Source organism: Podarcis cretensis, assembly GCF_951804945.1.
Source record: "Podarcis cretensis genome assembly, chromosome: 13".
Taxonomy (NCBI): domain Eukaryota; kingdom Metazoa; phylum Chordata; class Lepidosauria; order Squamata; family Lacertidae; genus Podarcis; species Podarcis cretensis.
Window position 1 is genome coordinate 57371200 of NC_137182.1, and position 20770 is coordinate 57391969.

Genomic DNA, 20770 nt, shown 5'->3' on the forward strand with positions numbered 1-20770 from the left:
TGTGTTTAATAGTGCTGATGGAGTACTCACCTTTGAAAAAGCATATAAAATCCATGCCTTAACCGATTCTCCCCAGTTCAATGACATTTTGCTCCAAAAGGGAAGGCCGACTTGCACAGCACCCTCCTCCATAATCCTTCTGATATGCAGTCACATACAGGGAACCCCTCCCTCAAGGGGAGCAATGGACATCTGTTGAAGGGTTTGAGGAGGCCAGGTGAACACTCAGCCCCAGGAAGCCCAGAGGGCAAGGATATGCATAGACAGTTTGATTGTTCTTTAGGTGGTGGGTACCTAAGGTGTCTGGAACTTAATCTGATAAAATAAATTTTAAAAATTAAAAAAATGTCCAGTAGCACCTTAGAGACCAACTAAGTTTGTTCTGGGTACAAGGGGTACTTTGGGTTACATACGCTTCTGGTTACAGACTCCGCTAACCCAGAAATATTACCTTGGGTTAAGAACTTTGCTTCAGGATGAGAACAGAAATTGTGCTCCGGCGACGCAGGGACAACAGGAGGCCCCATTAGCTAAAGTGGTACTTCAGGCTAAGAACAGTTTCAGGTTAAGAACGGACCTCCGGAACGAATTAAGTACTTAACCCGAAGTACCACTGTATAAGCTTTCATAGCTTTCATGTGCATGCACACTTCTTCAGATACAAAAGCTTATACCCAGAACAAAACTTAGTTGATCTCTAAGGTGCTACTGGACAATTTTTTAATTTTCTAATTTATTTTGAGTGCGTCAGACCAGTATGGCTACCTACCTGAAGCTTTAACCTGATAAGCGGAGGAACTTGACAAACTTGGGTAACCTCATGACCCCCCCTCCCTCTCTGTGACATGTGGATGATGTATCAGTAATGTATCCATAATGCTGCTGGAAATGCATTCTGGGTAGCGTGTAACCTATATTCAGGGTTCTTACTCCTTGTGGGGATCTCTTGCGCAACAATGAAGGTTGTGGTCTACTGATCTACTGAATAAGATTCCCCCCCCCCTTAATTTCCCCCTCTAAAAGCTAGGTGCACCCTATGGTCCGGTGCGCCTTATGGAGCGAAAAATATGGTATTCTATTATTGTATTTTAAGATTTTGTTGGAAGCTGCCCAGAGGGTCTGGGAAACCCAGCCAGATGGGGTGTTTATCATGGAAAAGGAGAATAAGAGGAGATATGAGAGCCATCTTCTTCTTCTTTTTAAAAATCATTTTTATTTATTTTCCAATAGAAAACATCCAATTAAACATCTGATCATAATACTTCAATTAAAAACAAAAAAAAAACTAAAATAAAAAAGATCAAATTATAGTCCAAATTGTATTTATTAATTTCTTGGGGCTCCCCATGGTCTGGATCTCTGGAGCATATCTTAGTCCTGCTTCTCCTTGTTTCCTATTTTCCACATCTCAATATTAACAGTTGGTAATTTTTTGCTCCTGGGCCCAGGATTCTCATTCATGTCAAACACCATATACAGTGGTACCTCGGGTTACATACGCTTCAGGTTACATACACTTCAGGTTACAGACTCCACTAACCCAGAAATATTACCTTGGGTTAAGAATTTTACTTCAGGATGAGAACAGAAACCATGCTCCGGTGGTGCGGCGGCAGCTGGAGGCCCCATTAGCTAAAGTGGTGCTTCAGGTTAAGAACAGTTTCAGGTTAAGAATGGACCTCCGGAATGAATTAAGTACTTAACCTGAGGTACCACTGTACTTTCATCGTCCGAATATAACTTTGTTAATATAATTTTTTTTCCAACTGCCTTTTTCTCAGCTCAGCTTCGTCTGATTCCGTTCCAATTCTAGGATGTTGTCCAAGTCTGTTATCTTTGATGGGGCAGCAACTCCTTAATTGTCCAACCTTCCTTTTGAACTTTGTTAAACCAGTACCTTCCAAATTAAGTTATTAGGCAAAACTGTTTGCAATATTAAACTGTGTTCCATGGTATCAGTCATTTGGCGATCGATCGGCCTTTGGAAACCGCACTCTCCCCCCCCCCCGAGCCCAGGGGGGGGCTGCTAGACATCCCTTAGCTTTTTCTTTCACTCATAATGAATATAAAAAGCTTCTGCAAACAGCTGCACTGTGTATTGTTCCAAGTAGATATCTTGATTCATCACAAAGTCAGTCAGCACACAGCTCCTCTTATCTCAAAGAAAGGAAGAGATATAAAATTTCATGCTGTGTCACTAGTAGAAACTAGTGGAAACCACCTTGTCTCTTCCTGCATCTCCGTCAGAGCTCTCAAATCCGAAATGAAACCTAGCGGTTAAACACCTAATTATAAATAAAAGTACATCTGTACTCTTTTTTAAAAAGTTTAAATTCTTAATGAGGCTTGGCATAAAAGACCAATTATAATTGTTGAGTATATATAGAGAGAAAACATAGCAAATGTAATCCAAACACCATGATGAGAATCTCTTTGAAGTCCGAACTTAACCCCCAGGAGCTGTACACTTCTGCAGGTTTTTCCTCACGCTCCTTCAATCCAGCCGTGTCTGTTTATCATCCAAATCTATTAATATTCCCAAACAGATGCTCCCGGCTATGAGAATGACATCAAAGGAGTGCCAGTCATTCCGTGCTCGTTGACCAAGTGTCCTGCCGGCTGCACCTTAGTGCACATCGGCAATCTCGGACAATCTGCGGGTCTTTGAGACAGTCCTCCTCTACCCTGCGGAGGCTGCCAGGGCTAATTACCCCCATATCAGCCCTGAATTATTGGAACGGCTGGGGTCCGATCTTGTGGGAGTCCGCCATTTCCCACCGCCAGAAACAGGAAACCTTGAGAGGCATCTTCTAATAACTAAAGGGTTGTGCCATGGAAGATGAAGCAAGATGGTTTTCTCCTGCCACAGAGGTTAGGACTGAGGCCATTGACTTCAAGTTACAGGAAAGGAGATTCCAGCTAAATAGCAGGCATAACTTTCTAACAGAAAGAGTGATATCACTGTAGAACAGACTTCAGCAGAAGGTGCTGGACTGTTCTTGATTGGAGAGGCTGAATGACGATCTGTCACAGACAGTGCTATTTTTCTAGAAAAAGAGGTGCCAGAACACACCACGAAGTTCTCCCTTGTTTTCCTAGAATGGCAATGGCACCCACCTGAGAAGAGCCAGAGCAGAGCTCTGGTGAACTCCAGCTGAAAAATATCAGCCCTGGTCATGGATGCTTTAGCTGAGCTTCCTGCAATGCATGGGGTTAGATTAGATGACCCTCAGAGTCCCTTCCAACACTGTTTTGGTTGTTTAGTGGTGTCCACCTCTTTGTAACCCCCTGGACCAGAGCACGCCAGGCACTCCTGTCTTCCACTGCCTCCCGCAGTTTGGTGAAACTCATGCTGGTCGCTTCAAGAACACTGTCCCACCATCTCATCCTCTGTCGTCCCCTTCTCCTTGTGCCCTCCATCTTTCCCAACATCAGGGTCTTTTCCAGGGAGTCTTCTCTTCTCATGAGGTGGCCAAAGTCTTGGAGCCTCAGCTTCAGGATCTGTCCTTCCAGGGAGCACTCAGGGCTGATTTCCTTAAGAATGGATACGTTTGATCTTCTTGCAGTCCATGGGACTCTCAAGAGTCTCCTCCAGCACCATAATTGAAAAGCATCCATTCTTCGGCGATCAGCCTTCTTTATGGTCCAGCTTTCACTTCCATACATCACTACTGGGAAAACCAGAGCTCTAGCTTTACGGACCTTTGTCGGCAAGGTGATGTCTCTGCTTTTTAAGATGCTGTCTCCGTCTTCCAACACTATGATCCTACAATTCAACTATTCTCCCTGCTGAGAGTTCTTGGATGGGAAGTGAGGTTGGCCCTCTGAAGCTCTTTCCACATTCCAAGCGCTGTTATGGTTTCTCCCCATATGGATTCTTTGATGGGAAATGAGATTGTCCTTCCGACTGAAGCACTTTCCACATTCCAGACATTTATAGGGTTTCTCCCCTGCATGGATTCTTTGATGGGAGGTGAGATTGGAGCTATGATTGAAGTTCTTTCCACATTCCAAACATTGGTATGGTTTCTCTCCTGTATGAATTCTTTGATGGGAATTGAGACTTTCCTTCCAACTGAAGCTCTTTCCACACTCTTGACATTGAAATGGTTTCTCCAGTGTATGAATTCTCTGATGGGCAGTGAGACTTTGCTTCTGGGTGAAGCTCTTTCCACATTCCAAGCACTGATATGATTTCTCCCCTGTATGAGTTATTTGATGGTTGGTGAGAGTGGAGCTCCGATCGAATCTCTTTCCACATTTTAAGCACAGATATGGCTTTTGCCCTGTATGAATTCTTTGATGTAAACTGAGAGAGCCACTGTGGCTGAAGATCTTTCCACATTCCAGACACTGATAGGGTTTCTCCCCTGTATGGATTCTTTGATGGGAAGTGAGACTGACCTTGTGAATGAAGCTCTTTCCACATTCAAAGCATTGATAGGGTTTCTCCCCTGTATGAATTCTTTGATGGATAGTCAGATGATTCTTTGTACCAAAGCTCTTTCCACATTCCAAGCACTGATATGGTTTCTGCCCTGAATGAATTCTTAGATGGACCGTGAGATGGATGCTTTTTCTGAAGCTATTTCCACATTCAAAGCATTGATAAGGTTTCTCCCCTGTATGAATTCTTTGATGGGAAGTGAGAATGGCCATGTGACTAAAGCTCTTTCCACATTCGAAGCACTGATAGGGTTTCTCCCCTGTATGAATTCTTTGGTGGGAAGTGAGACTGGAGCTTTGACTGAATCTCTTTCCACATTCCAAACACTGATAGGGTTTCTCCCCGGTATGAATTCTTTGATGGGAAGTGAGACCGGAGCTATGACTGAATCTCTTTCCACATTCCAAACACTGATAGGGTTTGTCCCCGGTATGAATTCTTTGGTGGGAAGTGAGATTGGAGCTCTGACTGAATCTCTTTCCACATTCCAAGCACTGATATGGTTTCTCCCCGGTATGAATTCTTTGGTGGGAAGTGAGATTGGAGCTCTGACTGAATTTCTTTCCACATTCCAAACACTGATATGGTTTCATCCCAATAGGATTTATTTGATAGGGAGTGGAAAGGGAGATGGAATTCTCTCCACACTCCAAATATTCATATGGTTTCTCTACTGTGTGAATTTTGTCGTGGTCTCCCTTGTTCTTCATTTCCAATTCAACACCACCTGCGATGAAGAGAGAAATGGATTAGAACCTCAGAAATAAATGGAGCCCCAAATGATTGGACAATGAAAATGAACTTTTGTGATAGTGAAAGAACGGAAGAGGGTTAGGCATGAGGTCTTACTACAGGGTTCACTGCCTTTGCTGACTGGTATTCATGGACGGATTTGTAGTAGCCTGAGATGTGCAAAACCTGGCTCTTTTCTTGAATGGATTTTGTTTGGCCGAATCATGGAATTTTCTGCATCTCTATTGTCAGTCACCTATTTGTTGCTCCATTTCCAAGGTCCATAGTCTCTTTGGTCAACCAAAAACAGACAGAAGCAAAAACAAAAACTCAAATCCTGACAGAATCTACTTTCACTTGCCTAAAAATTCTGAAAACTAAATTTATGAAGGCATGGGCACTTCAGAGCAGGCTGTTCAGGATTTTTTAAAGTCGTAACTGGAGGAGGAATTTTCACAGATGAAACAATCCATACCCCTCCAGTTATGGTGACCTGTGAAGTGTTAGAATCCCAGGTGCTGTAGGTGATGCTGTTGAGCTCCAAAAACATCTGGGAGGTTTCTCCTTTTGAGATGATAGATAGATAGATAGATAGATAGATAGATAGATAGATAGATATAGATATAGATATAGATATAGATATAGATAAGATGATAGATAGATAGATGATAGATAGATAGATGATAGATAGATAGATAGATAGATAGATGATAGATAGATAGATAGATAGATATAAATAGATAGATGATACATAGATTGATCTATGGAATTTCAAAGCAGATATTATTATCCAACTGGGAGCCTTACCGAGGGAGGCCATGATCCCACGATTCTCCTCCATGACTTCCTTATGCAAAGCTCTCTGGTCAGGATCCAACAACGCCCACTCCTCCTCCGTGAAATGCACAGCTACATCTTCAAAGCACAGAGGACCCTGAAAGGAAAAAGACAAGGGTCCTACTCTAAGGCAGTCTAAAGATTATCTACTGCACTTTGCGGTGTGGTTTCCTGCCTGTTCATTTCTGTGTTGTGTTAATTGCAATGAGAAGACTCAAAAATGTTGAGCAAAGGTCCACTACGCTGTACCACTTGGTCCCTGCAGGGATGGCGCTCTGAGGGTTGGACACCACTGGGTGATTTTGGATGACGAACTGGTAGACAAGTCTGAAATCTTGGACCAGACAAAAAGGATCTGGGGTAGAATTCAAGGCTTGTGAATAGGTATTACTGACATGGCTTGCAGTTTTTGGGACAGAAAGTATCGGTCTAATATGCCGAGATCTTTCCTATTCTATTGATTCAAGAAGGTTCTGGAAACTTGTCTTGGTCTCACAGGCTAGAAGCTACTACAAGCTGCAAGTGGCAAGTGACTAGATGATCAGCAATTTTTTCCATTCTGCCTGGAAACAAGCAGAAGGTTCCTGATTTTGGGGTTATTCCTTCAGAGAAGCTGAGTACAGCTGGTTGAAGCTGGTCCTGTTAATTTTCTATCCCAAAGCCATGCTGCCTATAAACAGAGGCCAGAATTCCTCTGTCATGGATGTGAATCCAATTATGGCTTCCTTGGGAAGAGGATACTGTTTGGTACAAGGAAATGGCAGGTCTTTGCTATATTTTAATTTGACTGCTATGGCAGATTCAAGAGTTGCACAGGGTTAGATTCCAGCCCCCACAACCAAGGGGGTATCTTGTTCTTCAGCTCAAGGGGGAGGCCTCTAAACTCTCTTTCCTGCTTAGCCTCCTGCACTATCCCTTCAAACTTAAGCATTTAATAATTATGGGCTAATACTTGCCTGGATCTGCCTGGGGTCTCCTTTGACTTCTCTCATGTAAGGTGTTGAACATTGATTTGGCTATTGAAAATAACTTGCTAATGCTTTCCCCATCATAACCAATATGCGGGTTTAGGGCATTCCTGATGTCAAACATGGATTTGTCCTTAAAGAACCCATTTATAACTCCCTCCATGTTGGGAGGTTTTCCAGGTAAATCCCTGCCTATGTTTTATGGAGGCTACCAGACGGACGTAGCATTCAGATGGATGTTCATCTGTGTAGTCCTTGTACAACGGTTTACGACATTACACGGTTTGCTGACTGGCAGGTTTGATGGCATCTAGGATGGTTTTCTTAAAAATCTTCAGGCACTAGGATCCATGATCAGTGTCATAGCCCCGGGTGGGCTTGTTGGCTATGGGGTTCCCCATTGACAAAATGGAGGTAAGTCAAGGTCTCTGTCTCCGAAATGGCACTGGGACCCTGTTTTGGCCTGGTTTAAAGGTGGGGAAAGGCTGGGGATGAGGATCCACTCTGTACTTTCCCCATGCTCTGTTTTGGGGTGGGGGAACCTCACAATGACCAAAGGTCAACTTCACGGGTCATATGGAGGCAAAAATGAAAGAACGCCCTCACTCTTCACCCCATGGTCTGTTTTTTTGTGGGGGAGGGGGTGTTGGGGAATCCTGGTCACTGTTTCTATGATATGTCAATTGCTTAGAAGCCCCTCGTTGCACTCAATCATAAATATATAAATAAAACTACAAGTATTGATAAATAATACTAGCAACATGCAGAAGCCTAGTTAAGGTGAGGAGGCTGTTCCTGATTTTCAGCAGATAGACCTCCTTGAATGGCACTTTCAGCCTTTGTTTGGAACAGCTTTGACGAAACCAAAGAGGGAGAGAGGGATTTCTTCATTCCCAGAGAAACCCTGGCTGCCCCACTCCTGAGCCTCTTTCCCCACAAGGCTCCTCCCTCCTACCTGATCTGCTTCTACAGCTGCTGCTTCCTCTCCACCACCAGGAAAAGACGGGTGAGGAGGTCTTGCCAGCATTCTTCTTTCACCTGAGAGACAAAGGTTCGTTGGAAGCCAGGAGTGCATGCTTCTCTGAAATGTACATTTTGACGGGCGTACAAATTTCATAGTTTTGTTGTGCTCTTCTGGGCCCTTGGGCCCAAATGTCCGCCCCCCCCCCCAATTGAAAGAACTCAGAGATTACTTTCAAAAGCAACAGAAAGACCAAACAGGGAAGAAACTCCTTTCCTCCTTACCCAGGGGCCTCTCTCTGGTGTCCAACGGAGTCCTCTCTGCCTCTGAGTAATTGGAGCCCATTTCTGCAGCCAGATCCTTTTCCTGAAAGAGCAACAAAAATGGTAGAGGCAAAATGCCTTGGATACTTCCTAAAAAAGGATGAGCAATTAGTACAGTATTTTAGGATCTTCTCCCTCCTGTTCAGAGCTCCTTGGGAGCATCCAGAGGAAAGTCTCTCTCACCTGCTTCTTCTCCACCTGCTTCCTCTCCTCTGCCTGACTCAGGAGGAAACCTTCGGCCAGGGCCACTGCCTGGGAACTGGTCTCTGCTCTGCATTCCCTCACCCAGCTCTCTATCTCCGCTGGAAGGACAGCCAGGAACTGCTCCAAGATCACCAGGTCCAGCATCTCAGCTTTCGTGTGCCTTTCTGGCTTCAGCCACTGGTGGCAAAGGTGGTGGAGTCGGCTGCAAACCTCTCGGGGTCCTTTGGCCTCCTGGGAGCAGAACTGTCTCAACTGCTGGCTCTGCGCCTCTGAGCGAATGGTGTCCTCCTCTCCCAGAAGCTTCTGCACTGAGTTTTCCCATAATCCCCGACTGCTCCCAGTTTCCATGGCATGGCCTCTTCCTCCTTCAGGGCCAGTTGAGTGTCTCTCATCCATCTGATCTCTCAGGAAGCCTGCAAGAGATCAGAAGGAAACTTTTTACAAAAGAAATCCAAAAATCCAAATTAACACCTAACATTCAAAAGCAATTTAAAATAAATCCTCCCCCAAATAAAACAGCACCCACCGGAGTTAAAACTCGATCCCTGCTACAACAATAACTGGAATTTCTAGGCACCTATTCATTGTATAAAGCAACGTATGAGTGGACTAAAACCATGTGCATTTATAAAATACACATTCAGGGGCCAAACAGTTCAGGAGTAATAATAATCATAATAACAACAATATTATCATTTCCCATTACAAATATTTTCCCACCAGAGAAAAACACACACTTTCTACATTCTGCTACCTTCCTAAATTCTTTTCCTGCATCAGAATCTCGGCTATGATCTTTTCATCAGGTCAGTGCCTTGAATCCATTCAGTTAATCCATTTCGGGAAGCGCCCCTCCCCCGCTAAACCAGCACTGCAGCTGCCAACGTCCAGGTTACAAACGCAGCTGCGCTTGATTTTGCGAGCAGGTAGAGGAAATAAAGTCTGCTGGGGGGGGGAGGGGTTGCCCAGATGGATCAGCTGAACACGGCGCCCTGGGGGGGGGGGGTCTCAGCTCCCCGGCTCTGCTTCTCCACGGATGGGATCCTTGCAATGCCGTCTCTGTGGAGAAGCCCTGGAAGACGAGCTGGAAACGGGCCCACCATCCCGCGGCCACATTATGGGCTGGGATCCCCCTCTCGAGTCATGGCATAGTTATACGCCCCGCTTTTTCTCTCCAGTGAGCTCAAGGGGGCATCCATGGGTCTGTAGCTGCACACCTCCTGGGAACGAGCCCCCGCCCTGGCTTTGCAGAGATGGAGGGGGAGGACCCTGGGCTCCCTGATTTGGGGGTGGGTGGGGGTGGGCAGGGAACCCCTCTTCTCCCCAACGCCCCCTCCGGGGGAAGAGAGGAGACTCACCAGCGCGCAGAAGGCGCCCCACGAGGCAGCATTTGCAAAGGAGACCACAGCCCCCTCCCCGTCTTGCAGGAAGGGAGGGGGAAGGGAGGACGTCCCCCCCCCGCGACACTTTTATATCCTGTCCTCTCTAGGAATGCAGCTCAGCTCCTTTTAACCCTTGGCAAGCCGTGCGCACCCAGCTCACCCTTCTCTCCCTCTCTGCGTTTTCGCCTCCAGAGCAGGAGCCCAGCAGAAGCCATGTGTGCTGCGCAGTCAGAGAAGTTTTCGGGGGGGGGGGGCGGCGGTTCTAATCTGCTCCCTCCCTTGTGCTACGGAAATGAAAGGGGGGGGGCACATCTTACTGGACGATGAGTCCTGCCACCTTCCTTCATAGTCGCAGAAGCACTGCATTAACCATGGCTGTAAACCAGCACGTTCAATCGATCAAATAGAAGCTCAATATTGTCGGAATGTTCAGGGAGGCAGGAGAGGATATATTGTTTAATAATATCCTTCCTAACTTGCCTAAGCAAGTTCAATGACTTAGCAGAGTTTAAACACTCCCCCTTTAAACGCACAGCGGTTAACTTGTTGCCAGCTCCTTTGAGCTTCTAAATATAGGATTTCTGGTAATTCCCTTTTGTCCCTCTTAGAAAGAATAGACAAGACAATCTTATTTAAAGTCAGCAAAAACAAGTTTACTCACAGTATCATCAGTTCACAATTGCATCTCTCAAGGCAGACTTAGGTTACAAAATATATACAAGTGGCACTATCCCATACTGGGTGCTCCGTTGGCTGGAAGGAAACAGGGCGTTTCTAGCTGAAGAGCTGTTGCTTCTTCGATAAAAGCAAGATGGAGAAGACAGTTCAAGAGAGGAAGTGTGCTCCCTGCCTAGCCCTTTTGTTACCTGGGCAGGTAAGGCCACGCCCACCTCTAGTCACATGCAGAGGAAGTTTGTACAAAACATCCCCTTGCATGTCCATTCTAGGAATGTTGTGCATGACTGCTGTGTCTTTCACATCCCACAAATATATAACACTGAACTTATGTTACTGCTTGATGAATGAAGCCTGTTTTTTATGAATGGAGTCTGTATTTTGAGAATTGCCAAAGATCGACCAGCGGGGAGCTCTGAAATCCGACAGCTAACCAATCGGGTATTACCAAACAGCGCCCCTATTGTGCGAAGTAGGTAACTACCAGGGAGCGGCGCAAAGTCTTCAGCCAGCAGCTCAGCCTTTGCACGGTTGACTGAGCACCAGCTTCTGTGTAGAAAATGGCGAAAGCTGGTAAATTGTATCTCTTCTGGTTTCGATTGCCAGAACCTCTTACATTGTTGCAAGAAAGCGTCAAATTGTATTCCTTTGTCTTTGACAGTGCTGATGGAGTACTAACCTTTGAAAAAGCATCTTGAGAAGTAGAGACATCACCTTGCCAACAAAGGTCCGTATAGTTAAAGCTATGGTTTTCCCAGTAGTGATGTATGGAAGTGAGAGCTGGACCATCAAGAAGGCTGATCGCCGAAGAATTGATGCTTTTGAATTATGGTGCTGGAGGAGACTCTTGAGAGTCCCATGGACTGCAAGAAGATCAAACCTCTCCATTCTGAAGGAAATCAGCCCTGAGTGCTCACTGGAAGGACAGATTGTGAAGCTGAGGCTCCAGTACTTTGGCCACCTCATGAGAAGAGAAGACTCCCTGGAGAAGACCCTGATGTTGGGAAAGATGGAGGGCACAAGGAGAAGGGGGCGACAGAGGACGAGATGGTTGGATAGTGTTTTCGAGGTTACCAGCATGAGTCTGACCAAGCTGCGGGGGGCAGTGGAGGACAGGAGTGCCTGGCGTTCTCTGGTCCATGGGGTCACGAAGAGTCGGACACGACTAAACGACTAAACAACAACAACAACAACATAAAATCAATGCCTTAACCAATTCTTCCCATGTCAATGACGTTTTGCTTCAAAAGGGAAGGCAGACTTGGACACCACCCTCCTCCATAATCCCTGAGACATACAGTCCCGTACACAGCACCCCTCCCTTGAGGGAAACAATGGACATCTGCTGATGGGTTTGCTCAGGCCAGGTGTTCCCAAAGCCCATCCTCCCCTCCTTGAAAAGGCCAGAAGACAAGGATATGCATTGATACTTTTATTGTTCTTTAGGTGGCGGCTACTTAAGGTGTCAGTAGGGACGCGTGTGGCGCTGTGGGTTAAACCACAGAGCCTAGGACTAGCCGATCAGAAGGTCGGCGGTTCGAATCCCTGCGACGGGGTGAGCTCCCATTGCTCGGTCCCTGCTCCTGCCAACCTAGCAGTTTGAAAGCAGTCAAAGTGCAAGTAGATGAATAGGTACCGCTCTGGCGGGAAGGTAAACGGCGTTTCCATGCACTGCTCTGGTTCGCCAGAAGCAGCTTAGTCATGCTGGCCACATGACCCAGGAGCTGGACGCCGACTCCCTCCGCCAATAAAGTGAGATGAGTGCCGCAACCCCAGAATCGGTCACGACTAGACCTAATGGTCAAGGGTCCCTTTACCTTTACTTAGGTGTCTGGAACTTAATCTGATAAGCGGGGCAACTTGACAAACTTGGGTATCCTCACAACGCTCCTCCCTCCTTGTATACCAGTATCCTCGAAGGATACCTGAAGGAGCCCAGTATACCTGAAGGAGCGTCGCCACCCCCATCGTTCAGACTGGACACTGAGGTCCAGTTCTGAGGGCCTTCTGGTGGTTCCCTCCCTGCGAGAAGTGAGGTTACAGGGAACCAGACAGAGGGCCTTCTCGGTAGTGGCACCCGCCCTGTGGAACGCTCTCCCATCAGATGTTAAAGAAATAAACAACCATCTGACCTTTAGAAGACATATAGAGGCAGCCCTGTTTAGGGAAGTTTTTAATGTATTTTTAATCTTTTGTTGGAAGCTGCCAAGAGTGGCTGGGTAAAACCAGCCAGATGGGTGGGATATAAATAAATGATGATGATGATGATGATGTTGTATCAGTGATGTATGAATGATGCTTCTGGAAATGCATTCTGGGCAGTGTGTAACCTGTGTTCAGGGTTCTTACTCCTTGCTGGGACCTACTGCGTAACAATAAAGGTCGTGGTCTACGGACTGCTGTTTTGCTTTCTTACTTGGTTAGAACTTCCTTCTTTTGCTGACCGCAGAGACCTGCGGGAGACTTGCACCCCAACAAGCTGGTCTGCTGAGTATCCTCGCACCCCGGAATTTCCCCTAACATTTGAAAACAGAAACAGGAGGAGCAGCTTGTAGGAGAAATTGGAGCATGGAAAATGGAGCAAGCTGGTTTTCTCCTGCTGCAGAGGTTAGGACTGAGGCCATTGATTCAAGTAACAGGAAAGGAGATTCCAGCTAAACAGTAGGCATAACTTTCTGTCAGTAAGAGCTAATTCACTACAGAACAGACTCCACCAGAAGTTGCTGGCCTGTTCTTGATTGGAGGTTTTTCAGCAGAGGCTGAATGGCCACCTGTCACAGACAGTGCTATTTTTCTAGAAAAATGGTGCCAGAACACACCACGAAGTTCTCCCTTGTTCTTTGATAATGGCAATGGCACCCACCTGAGAGGTGCCAGAGCAAAGCTCTGGTGAACTCTAGTTGAAACAACCCAAACACCTTTAGTTGAGCTTCCTGCATTGCAGGGAGTTAATCTAGATGACCCTCAGAGTCCCTTCCAACACTATGATTCTGCAATTCAACTATTCTCCCTGCTGTGAGTTCTGGGATGGAAAGTGGGCTTGGTCCTCTGAAGCTCTTTCCACATTCCAAGCGCTGTTATGGTTTCTCCCCATATGAATTCTTTGATGGGAAGTGAGATGGTCCTTTCTGCTGAAGCTCTTTCCACAATCCAAGCACTGATACAATTTCTCCCCTGTATGGATTCTTTGATGGGAAGTGAGATTGTCCTTTCTACTGAAGCTCTTTCCACAATCCAAGCAGTGATATGGTTTTTCCCCTGTATGAATTCTTTTATGGAAAGTCAGATGGACACTTTTTCTGAAGTCCTTTCCACATTCGAAGCATTGATATGGTTTCTCCCCTGTATGAATTCTTTGATGGGAAGTGAGACTAGCCTTGTGAATGAAGCTCTTTCCACATTTGAAGCACTGAAAACGTTTCTCCCCTGTATGAATTCTTTGATGGGAAGTGAGTCCAGAGCTCTGATTGAAGCTCTTTCCACATTCCAAGCACTGATATGGTTTCTCCCCTGTATGAAGTCTTTGATGGGAAGTGAGATAGGATCTCCGACCGAATCTTTTTCCACATTCTAGGCACTGATATGGCTTGTGCCCTGTATGAATACTTTGATGGGAATTGAGGCTTTGCTTGTGGGTGAAGCTCTTTCCACATTCCAAACATTGATAGGGTTTCTCCCCTGTATGGATTCTTTGATGGAACGTGAGATTTCCCCTTTGATTGAAGCTCTTTCCACATTCCAAACATTGATAGGGTTTCTCCCTTGTATGAATTATTAGATGGAAAATGAGACTTTCCTTGCGGGAGAAGTTCTTTCCACATTCCAAGCACTGATGTGGTTTCTCCCCTGTATGTATTCTTTGATGGGAAGTGAGATTTGTCTTCCAACTGAAGCTCTTTCCACACTCTTGACACTGAAATGGTTTCTCCAGTGTATGAATTCTCTGATGGGCAGTGAGACTTCCCTTGCGGTTGAAGCTCTTTCCACATTTCAAGCACTGATATGGTTTCTCCCCTATATGAATTATTTGATGAGAAGTGGAAAGGGTGATAGAGCTCTCTCCACACTCCACATATTTATGTGGTTTCTGCACTGTGTTGATTTTTTCATGTTCTCCCCTGTTATTCATTCCCAATTCATCACCACCTGCGATGAAGAGACAAATGGATTAGAACCTCAGAAATAAATGGAATTTCAAAGCAGATATTATTATCCAACTGGGAGCCTTACCGAGGGAGGCCATGATCCCACGATTCTCCTCCATGACTTCCTTATGCAAAGCTCTCTGGTCAGGATCCAACAATGCCCACTCCTCCTCCGTGAAATGCACAGCTACATCTTCAAAGCACAGAGGACCCTGAAAGGAAAAAGACAAGGGTCCTCCTCTAAGGCAGTCTAAAGAGTATCTACTACACTTTGCAGTGTGGTTTCCTGCCTGTTCATTGCTGTGTTGTGTTAATTGCAGTGAGAAGACTCAAAAATGCTGAGCAAAGGTCCACTACGCTGTACCACTTGGTCCCTGCAGGGGTGGCGCTCTGAGGGTTGGTTGGGCACCACTAAGTGTTTTTGGATGACGAACTGGTAAACAAGTCTTAAATCTTGGACCAGACAAAAAGGATCTGGGGTAGAATTCAAGGCTTCTGAATAGGTAAGAGTGAGGTAGTATTACTGACATGGCTTGCAATTTTTGGTATAGAAAGTATTGGTGTAATATGCAGAGATCGTTCCTATTCTATTGATTCAAGAAGGTTCTGGAAACCTGTTTGGGTCTCATGAGCTAGAAGCTACTACACGCTGCAAGTGGCAAGTGACTAGTTGGTCAGCAATTTTTCCATTCTGCCTGGAAACAAGCAGAAGGTTCCTGATTTTGGGGTTATTCCTTCAGAGAAGCTGAGTACAGCTGGTGGAAGCTGGCCCTGTTATTTTTCTATCCCAAGGCCATGCTGCCTATAAACAGAGGCCAGAGGAAACCTGGTGTCAGGGACTCAGCGGGAGCGCAGGGAGGAGAGGAGATGGAGAGCGAGGGGGAGCAATCCGAGGGCAGCGTAGGAGAAGATGACAGCAGCCCGATAGATTCCATGAGCCTCTCCAGCGAATCGGAAGATTCACAGAAGGGGGCGCCGATGGGCAGGGCAAGGGGGGACCCAAGGGGGACACCCCAGAAGCAAGGGGCCAGCGGGGACTCCCAGAGCAGCAGTTGGAAATCAGGACCAGCTTCCCCACCAGAGCGTAGTGGGGGGGAGGAGTCCCAGGTGTCAGAGCCCACATATGCACCACCAGCGAGAGAAGATGAGTCAGGCTTGGCCACGCCTCCATCGGAGAGCGAGGGAACGGTCAAGAGGAAAGTTGCAGGCTGGGCGCGCGCGCCAAGTTCAAATGTACAGGCGAGCGGCACAGAAGGTAGCCCGGATAGGGAACCAGGTCCTAAAGCCCGCCGGAAGGAGGGGGAAGAATCATCAGGGTCAGCGTCAGAGGAGTCCAGGAAGGATGAAACCCTAGCGGGCAGGAGGGCCCAGAGGAGAAAGGAACTTAGGAAGAGGTGGAGCAAAGCGAGAGTCTTAAACTGGTGTGGAAGGGGCGGAGACTCAGACGGGACTTCGCCGGTCTAAGGTCGAGACGTAGAGCTGCGCGCTGCGGCTTTAAAATGGAAACTGAACCTCAATAAAGACTTTTGTACATAACTACAGCCTAGCGTTGGTCCTCTGTGAGCTGGGACCTGGAGGCAGCTCTGACACCTGGGCTTCATCTTTCTCTATCTTTCTTCCTGGTGGGGTGATCTGTACATAGTATGTCTGATTGTCAAGTTCTTAGTCTCATTTTCAGTTTAAGATTATTATTTTTATATTGCGACTGGATTCTTAAGTACTATGCAAATCCCAAAGAGTTGAATTCGTGAATAGTTATGCTCATTTGCCTTCAGTAAATAATACTGGATGAAGCTCCTGCGCCTGGTCTATTTTTTGGGACCCTGCATTGTGTTTACTCTGCCAACAATTCATTGAAGTCTAGTCTGGATCTTAGTCTGGATTTTTATGGGGCACATCCTTGACAATTGCAAGGTGACTGGAAGGGTCACAAATGGAAGGCTCTCCTCTCTCCTCACCCCATCTGCTATTTTTTGGGGGGGGGAGGGGTGGGTTATAAGTTCTTTGTGGTGTAAGTGGGCATTATTGTCTTGGAAGATGTTTACTAAGGCCAATTCATGCAGAAGGCTAGTTAAGGTGAGGAGGCTGTTTCTGATTTTCAGCAGATAGACCTCCTTGAATGGCACTTTCAGCCTTTGTTTGGGACAGCTTTGACAAAAGCAAAGAGGGAGAGAGGGATTTCTTCATTCCCAGAGAAACCCTGGCTGCCCCACTCCTGAGCCTCTTTCCCCACAAGGCTCCTCCCTCCTACCTGATCTGCTTCTACAGCTGCTGCTTCCTCTCCACCACCAGGAAAAGACGGATGAGGAGGTCTTGTTCTTCTTTCACCTGAGAGACAAAGGTTAGTTGGAAGCCTGCTGGTGCATGCTTCTCTGAAATGTACATTTCGGTGGTCATACAAATTTCATAGTTTTGTTGTGCTCTTATGGGCCCAAATGTCTCCCCCCAAAATTGAAAAAACTCACAGATTACTTTCAAAAGCAACAGAAAGACCAAACAGGGAAGAAACTCCCTCCTCCTTACCTAGTGAACTCTCTCTGATGTCCAACGGAGTCCTCTCTGCCTCAGAGTAATTGGAGCCCATTTCTGCAACCAGATCCTTTTCCTGAAAGAGCAACAAGAATTCAAAACTGGAGAGAATTTAGAGAAAGGCTAGAGAAGTAACAGCAGAGGCAAAATCTTTAGGTGTATCAGATATCTTTCCTTGGATGCTTTCCAAAAAAGAAGGGCCATTACTAGAGCATTTGGGGATCTTCTCCCTCCTTGGAGCCCCTTGGGAGCATCCAGAGGAAAATCTCTCTTACCTGCTTCTTCTCCACCTGCTTCCTCTCCTCTGCCTGACTCAGGAGGAAACCTTCGGCCAGGGCCACTGCCTGGGAACTTGTCTCTGCTCCGCATTCCCTCACCCAGCTCTCCATCTCCGCTGGAAGGACAGCCAGGAACTGCTCCAAGATCACCAGGTCCAGCATCTCAGCTTTCGTGTGCCTTTCTGGCTTCAGCCATTGATGGCAAAGGTGGTAGAGTTGGCTGCAAACCTTTCGGGGTCCTTTGGCCTCCTGGGAGCAGAACTGCCTGAACTGCTGGCTCTGCACCTCTGAGTGGAGGGCGTCCACCTCACCCAAGAGCTTCTGCACTGAGTTTTCCCAGAATACCCCAGTACTCCCAGTTTCCATGGCATGGCCTCTTCCTCCTTCAGGGCCAGCTGAGCCTTGCTCAGCCATCTCTGGAACCCTGCAAGAGATCAGAAGAAAACTCTCTTTTTTCTGCCATTTTCTATCCATCCAAATTAGAGGTGCTAGCAAATCCTACTAAGCAAATACATTTTTTTGCTATAAAACTGACACATTGTCAGTAGAAGAGAAATGTTCTCTGAGCAATTGTGGATGAGTCTTGCTAGGAACCAGGGCTGGCCTGTACCAGAACCCAGGCTGTGAGTACCACAAGGTCCAGGTTCCAGAATGACAACATAGCGCTTGGCTCCAGGCGCCTTCTACAGCTCAGGAGCAAGGGGGTTTACTCATGAGTATGCAGTCCTTGATACTCCTCTGATGATGGCAGCTATGGCTAGTTTATGGTCTGGAAGGCCATATTGTATGAGATTATATGGAAATAGCACAGGTCTCTGGCTCCATGTTCCTGATATTACCTATGGAAACACAGGAGGGCCTTTTCTGGCTCGCCCCCCCCCCACCTGCAAGTAGTGAAGTCAGAGGGAACCAGGCTGAGGGCCTTCTCGGTAGTGGCACCCTCCCTGTTAAACTTCTTTCCCATTTCATTCTGGAGGTCCTTTCTTAACCTGAAACTGTTCTTAACCTGAAGCACCACTTTAGCTAATGGGGGCTGCTGTTGCGCTGCTGGAGCATAATTTCTGTTCTCATCCTGAAGCAAAGTTCTTAGCCCGAGGTATTATTTCTGGGTTAGCGGAATCTGTAACCTGAAGCGTATGTAACCCGAGGTACCACTGTATTTTCCTACCAGAGAAAAATGCACAATTTCTACATTCAGCTACCTTCCAGAATTCTGTTCCCGCTTCAGAAACTCAGCTATGATCTTTTCATCTGGTCTTTTCATCTGCCTAGAATCCATTCAGTGTGTTAGTCCATTTCGGGAAGCGCCCTCCCCCCCAATAAGCCAGCACTGCTGCTGCCAACGTCCAGGCCAAGCTGCGCTTGATTTAAGGAGCAGGTAGAGGAAAGAAAGTCGGCTCCGTGGAGGGAGGGGTTGCCCAGATGGATCAGCTGAACACAGCGCCCTCGGGGGGGGGGGGGTCTCAGCTCCCCGGCTCTGGAAAACGAGGGGGATCCTTGCAATGCCCTCTCTGCGGAGATGCCCTGGAAGACGAGCTGGAAACGGGCCCACCATCCCGCGGCCACATTATGGGCTGGGATCCCCCTCTCGAGTCATGGCACAGTTATACGCCCCTTTATTTCTCCAGTGAGCTCAAGGGGGCATCCATGGGTCTGTAGCTGCACACCTCCTGGGAACGAGCCCCCGCCCTGGCTTTGCAGAGATGGAGGGGGAGGACCCTGGGCTCCCTGATTTGGGGGTGGGTGGGGGTGGGCAGGGAACCCCTCTTCTCCCCAACGCCCCCTCCGGGGGAAGAGAGAGGAGACTCACCAGCGCGCAGAAGGCGCCCCACGAGGCAGCATTTGCAAAGGAGACCACAGCCCCCTCCCCGTCTTGCAGGAAGGGAGGGGGAAGGGAGGACCTGCCCCCCCCCGCGACACTTTTATATCCTGTCCTCTCTAGGAATGCAGTTCAGCTCCTTTTAACCCTTGGCAAGCCGTGCACACCCATCTATTGAGTCCTGCCACCTTTGTTCATAGTCACAGAAGCGCTACATTAGACCATGGCCATAAACCCGCACGTTAAATCGGAAAAGGTAAAAGGCGGATCTAGAGGGATCCTCGTGAATTCATATGATTTTTTCATTCAAATTAAATAAAACCACCATGATACTGTAGACCATGTCTTACTCTGTAGGCAGCATCAAAAAAATCACGCATCCACTGTTTCGGGGGGCCGCAGGGGCGCAAAAACATATTAAAAAACACGGATCCTCATGGATCCTCATGATTTCTGCACTAGATCAGCCCAAAGTCACCATCAAATCAAACATCATGGCCAGGGGCACAGCATCCACCACAAAAATCACAGATCCACGGCTTCCTGGAGAAACTGTGGCCCAAAAACGTGGTTTTGAAGCACGGATCCTCATGGATCCTCACGCCTTTTGCACTAGATCATCCTAAAGTCACCATCAGATCAAACATCATGGCCATGGGCACAGCATGCAACATAAAAATCATGGATCCACGGCTTCCTGGAGAAACCGTGGCACAAAAACGTGGTTTTGAAGCACGGATCCTCATGGATCCTCACACTTTTTGCACTGGGCCATCCCTAAATCACCGTCAAATCACACATCATAGCCAGGGGCACAGCCTGCACCACAGAAAACTCGGATCCACGGTTTCCTGGCAAGGCCATGGACCAAAAACGTGGTTTTGTAGCACGGATTCTCATGGATCCTAACGCTTTTTGCATTGGCCAACCAAACTCACCGGCAAATCCCATATCATAGCCAGGAGCACAGCCTGCAGCATAAAAATCACAAATCCACGGTTTCCTGGCCGTAGCGTAGCCCAAAAATGTGGTTTTGCAGCACGGATCCTCATGGATCATCACCCTTTTTGCATTGGGCCACATCTAAATCACGTCAAATCACATATCATAACCTGGGGCACAGCTTGCACCACAAAAAACTCGGATCCACGGCTTCCTCGCCACTCCATGGCTCAAAAACGTGGTGTGTTTTTTTTTTTAAATTTATTAAGAATTTTTCATTTACAGTAAAAAAAAAATGAACATGGATGTCAGGGGCTCAGGAGCAGAGGCACAGGGAAGAGAGGAGATGGAGAGCGAAGGGGAAGAATCCGAGGGGAGCGTAGGAGAAGAGGACAGTGGACCGAGGGATTCCATGAGCCTCTCCAGCGAATCGGAAGATTCACAGAAGGGGGCGCCAGTGGCCAGGGGTAGGGGGTTCCCAAGGGGAATGCCCCAGGAGCAAGGGGGCAGCAGGGACTCCCAGAGCAG

General features: G+C 47.2%; 1 protein-coding gene across 6 annotated transcripts in view; it reads right to left on the reverse strand.

Moving 5' to 3' along the window:
• Positions 1-2825: 2825 nt before the first annotated feature.
• Positions 2826-20770, reverse strand: part of LOC307202139 (uncharacterized protein) — a 49155-nt gene continuing 31210 nt past the window's right edge. Inside the window, exons 1-7 of one of the 6 annotated variants that reach the window (XM_079951854.1) lie at positions 11724-13535; positions 10516-11222; positions 8467-8885; positions 8230-8311; positions 7940-8022; positions 5987-6113; positions 2826-5174 (exon numbers count right to left, since the gene is read on the reverse strand). In XM_079951854.1, the coding sequence (XP_079807980.1) occupies positions 3778-5174; positions 5987-6113; positions 7940-8022; positions 8230-8311; positions 8467-8868 (2091 nt within the window). In that variant the 5' untranslated portion in view covers positions 8869-8885; positions 10516-11222; positions 11724-13535 and the 3' untranslated portion in view covers positions 2826-3777. Of the gene's footprint in view, positions 5175-5986; positions 6114-7939; positions 8023-8229; positions 8312-8451; positions 8907-10515; positions 11223-11723; positions 13536-17197; positions 17283-17478; positions 17906-19291; positions 19342-20770 lie in introns of those variants that run through there. The other 5 variants (XM_079951852.1, XM_079951849.1, XM_079951853.1 and 2 more) reach the window with 5 other exon arrangements.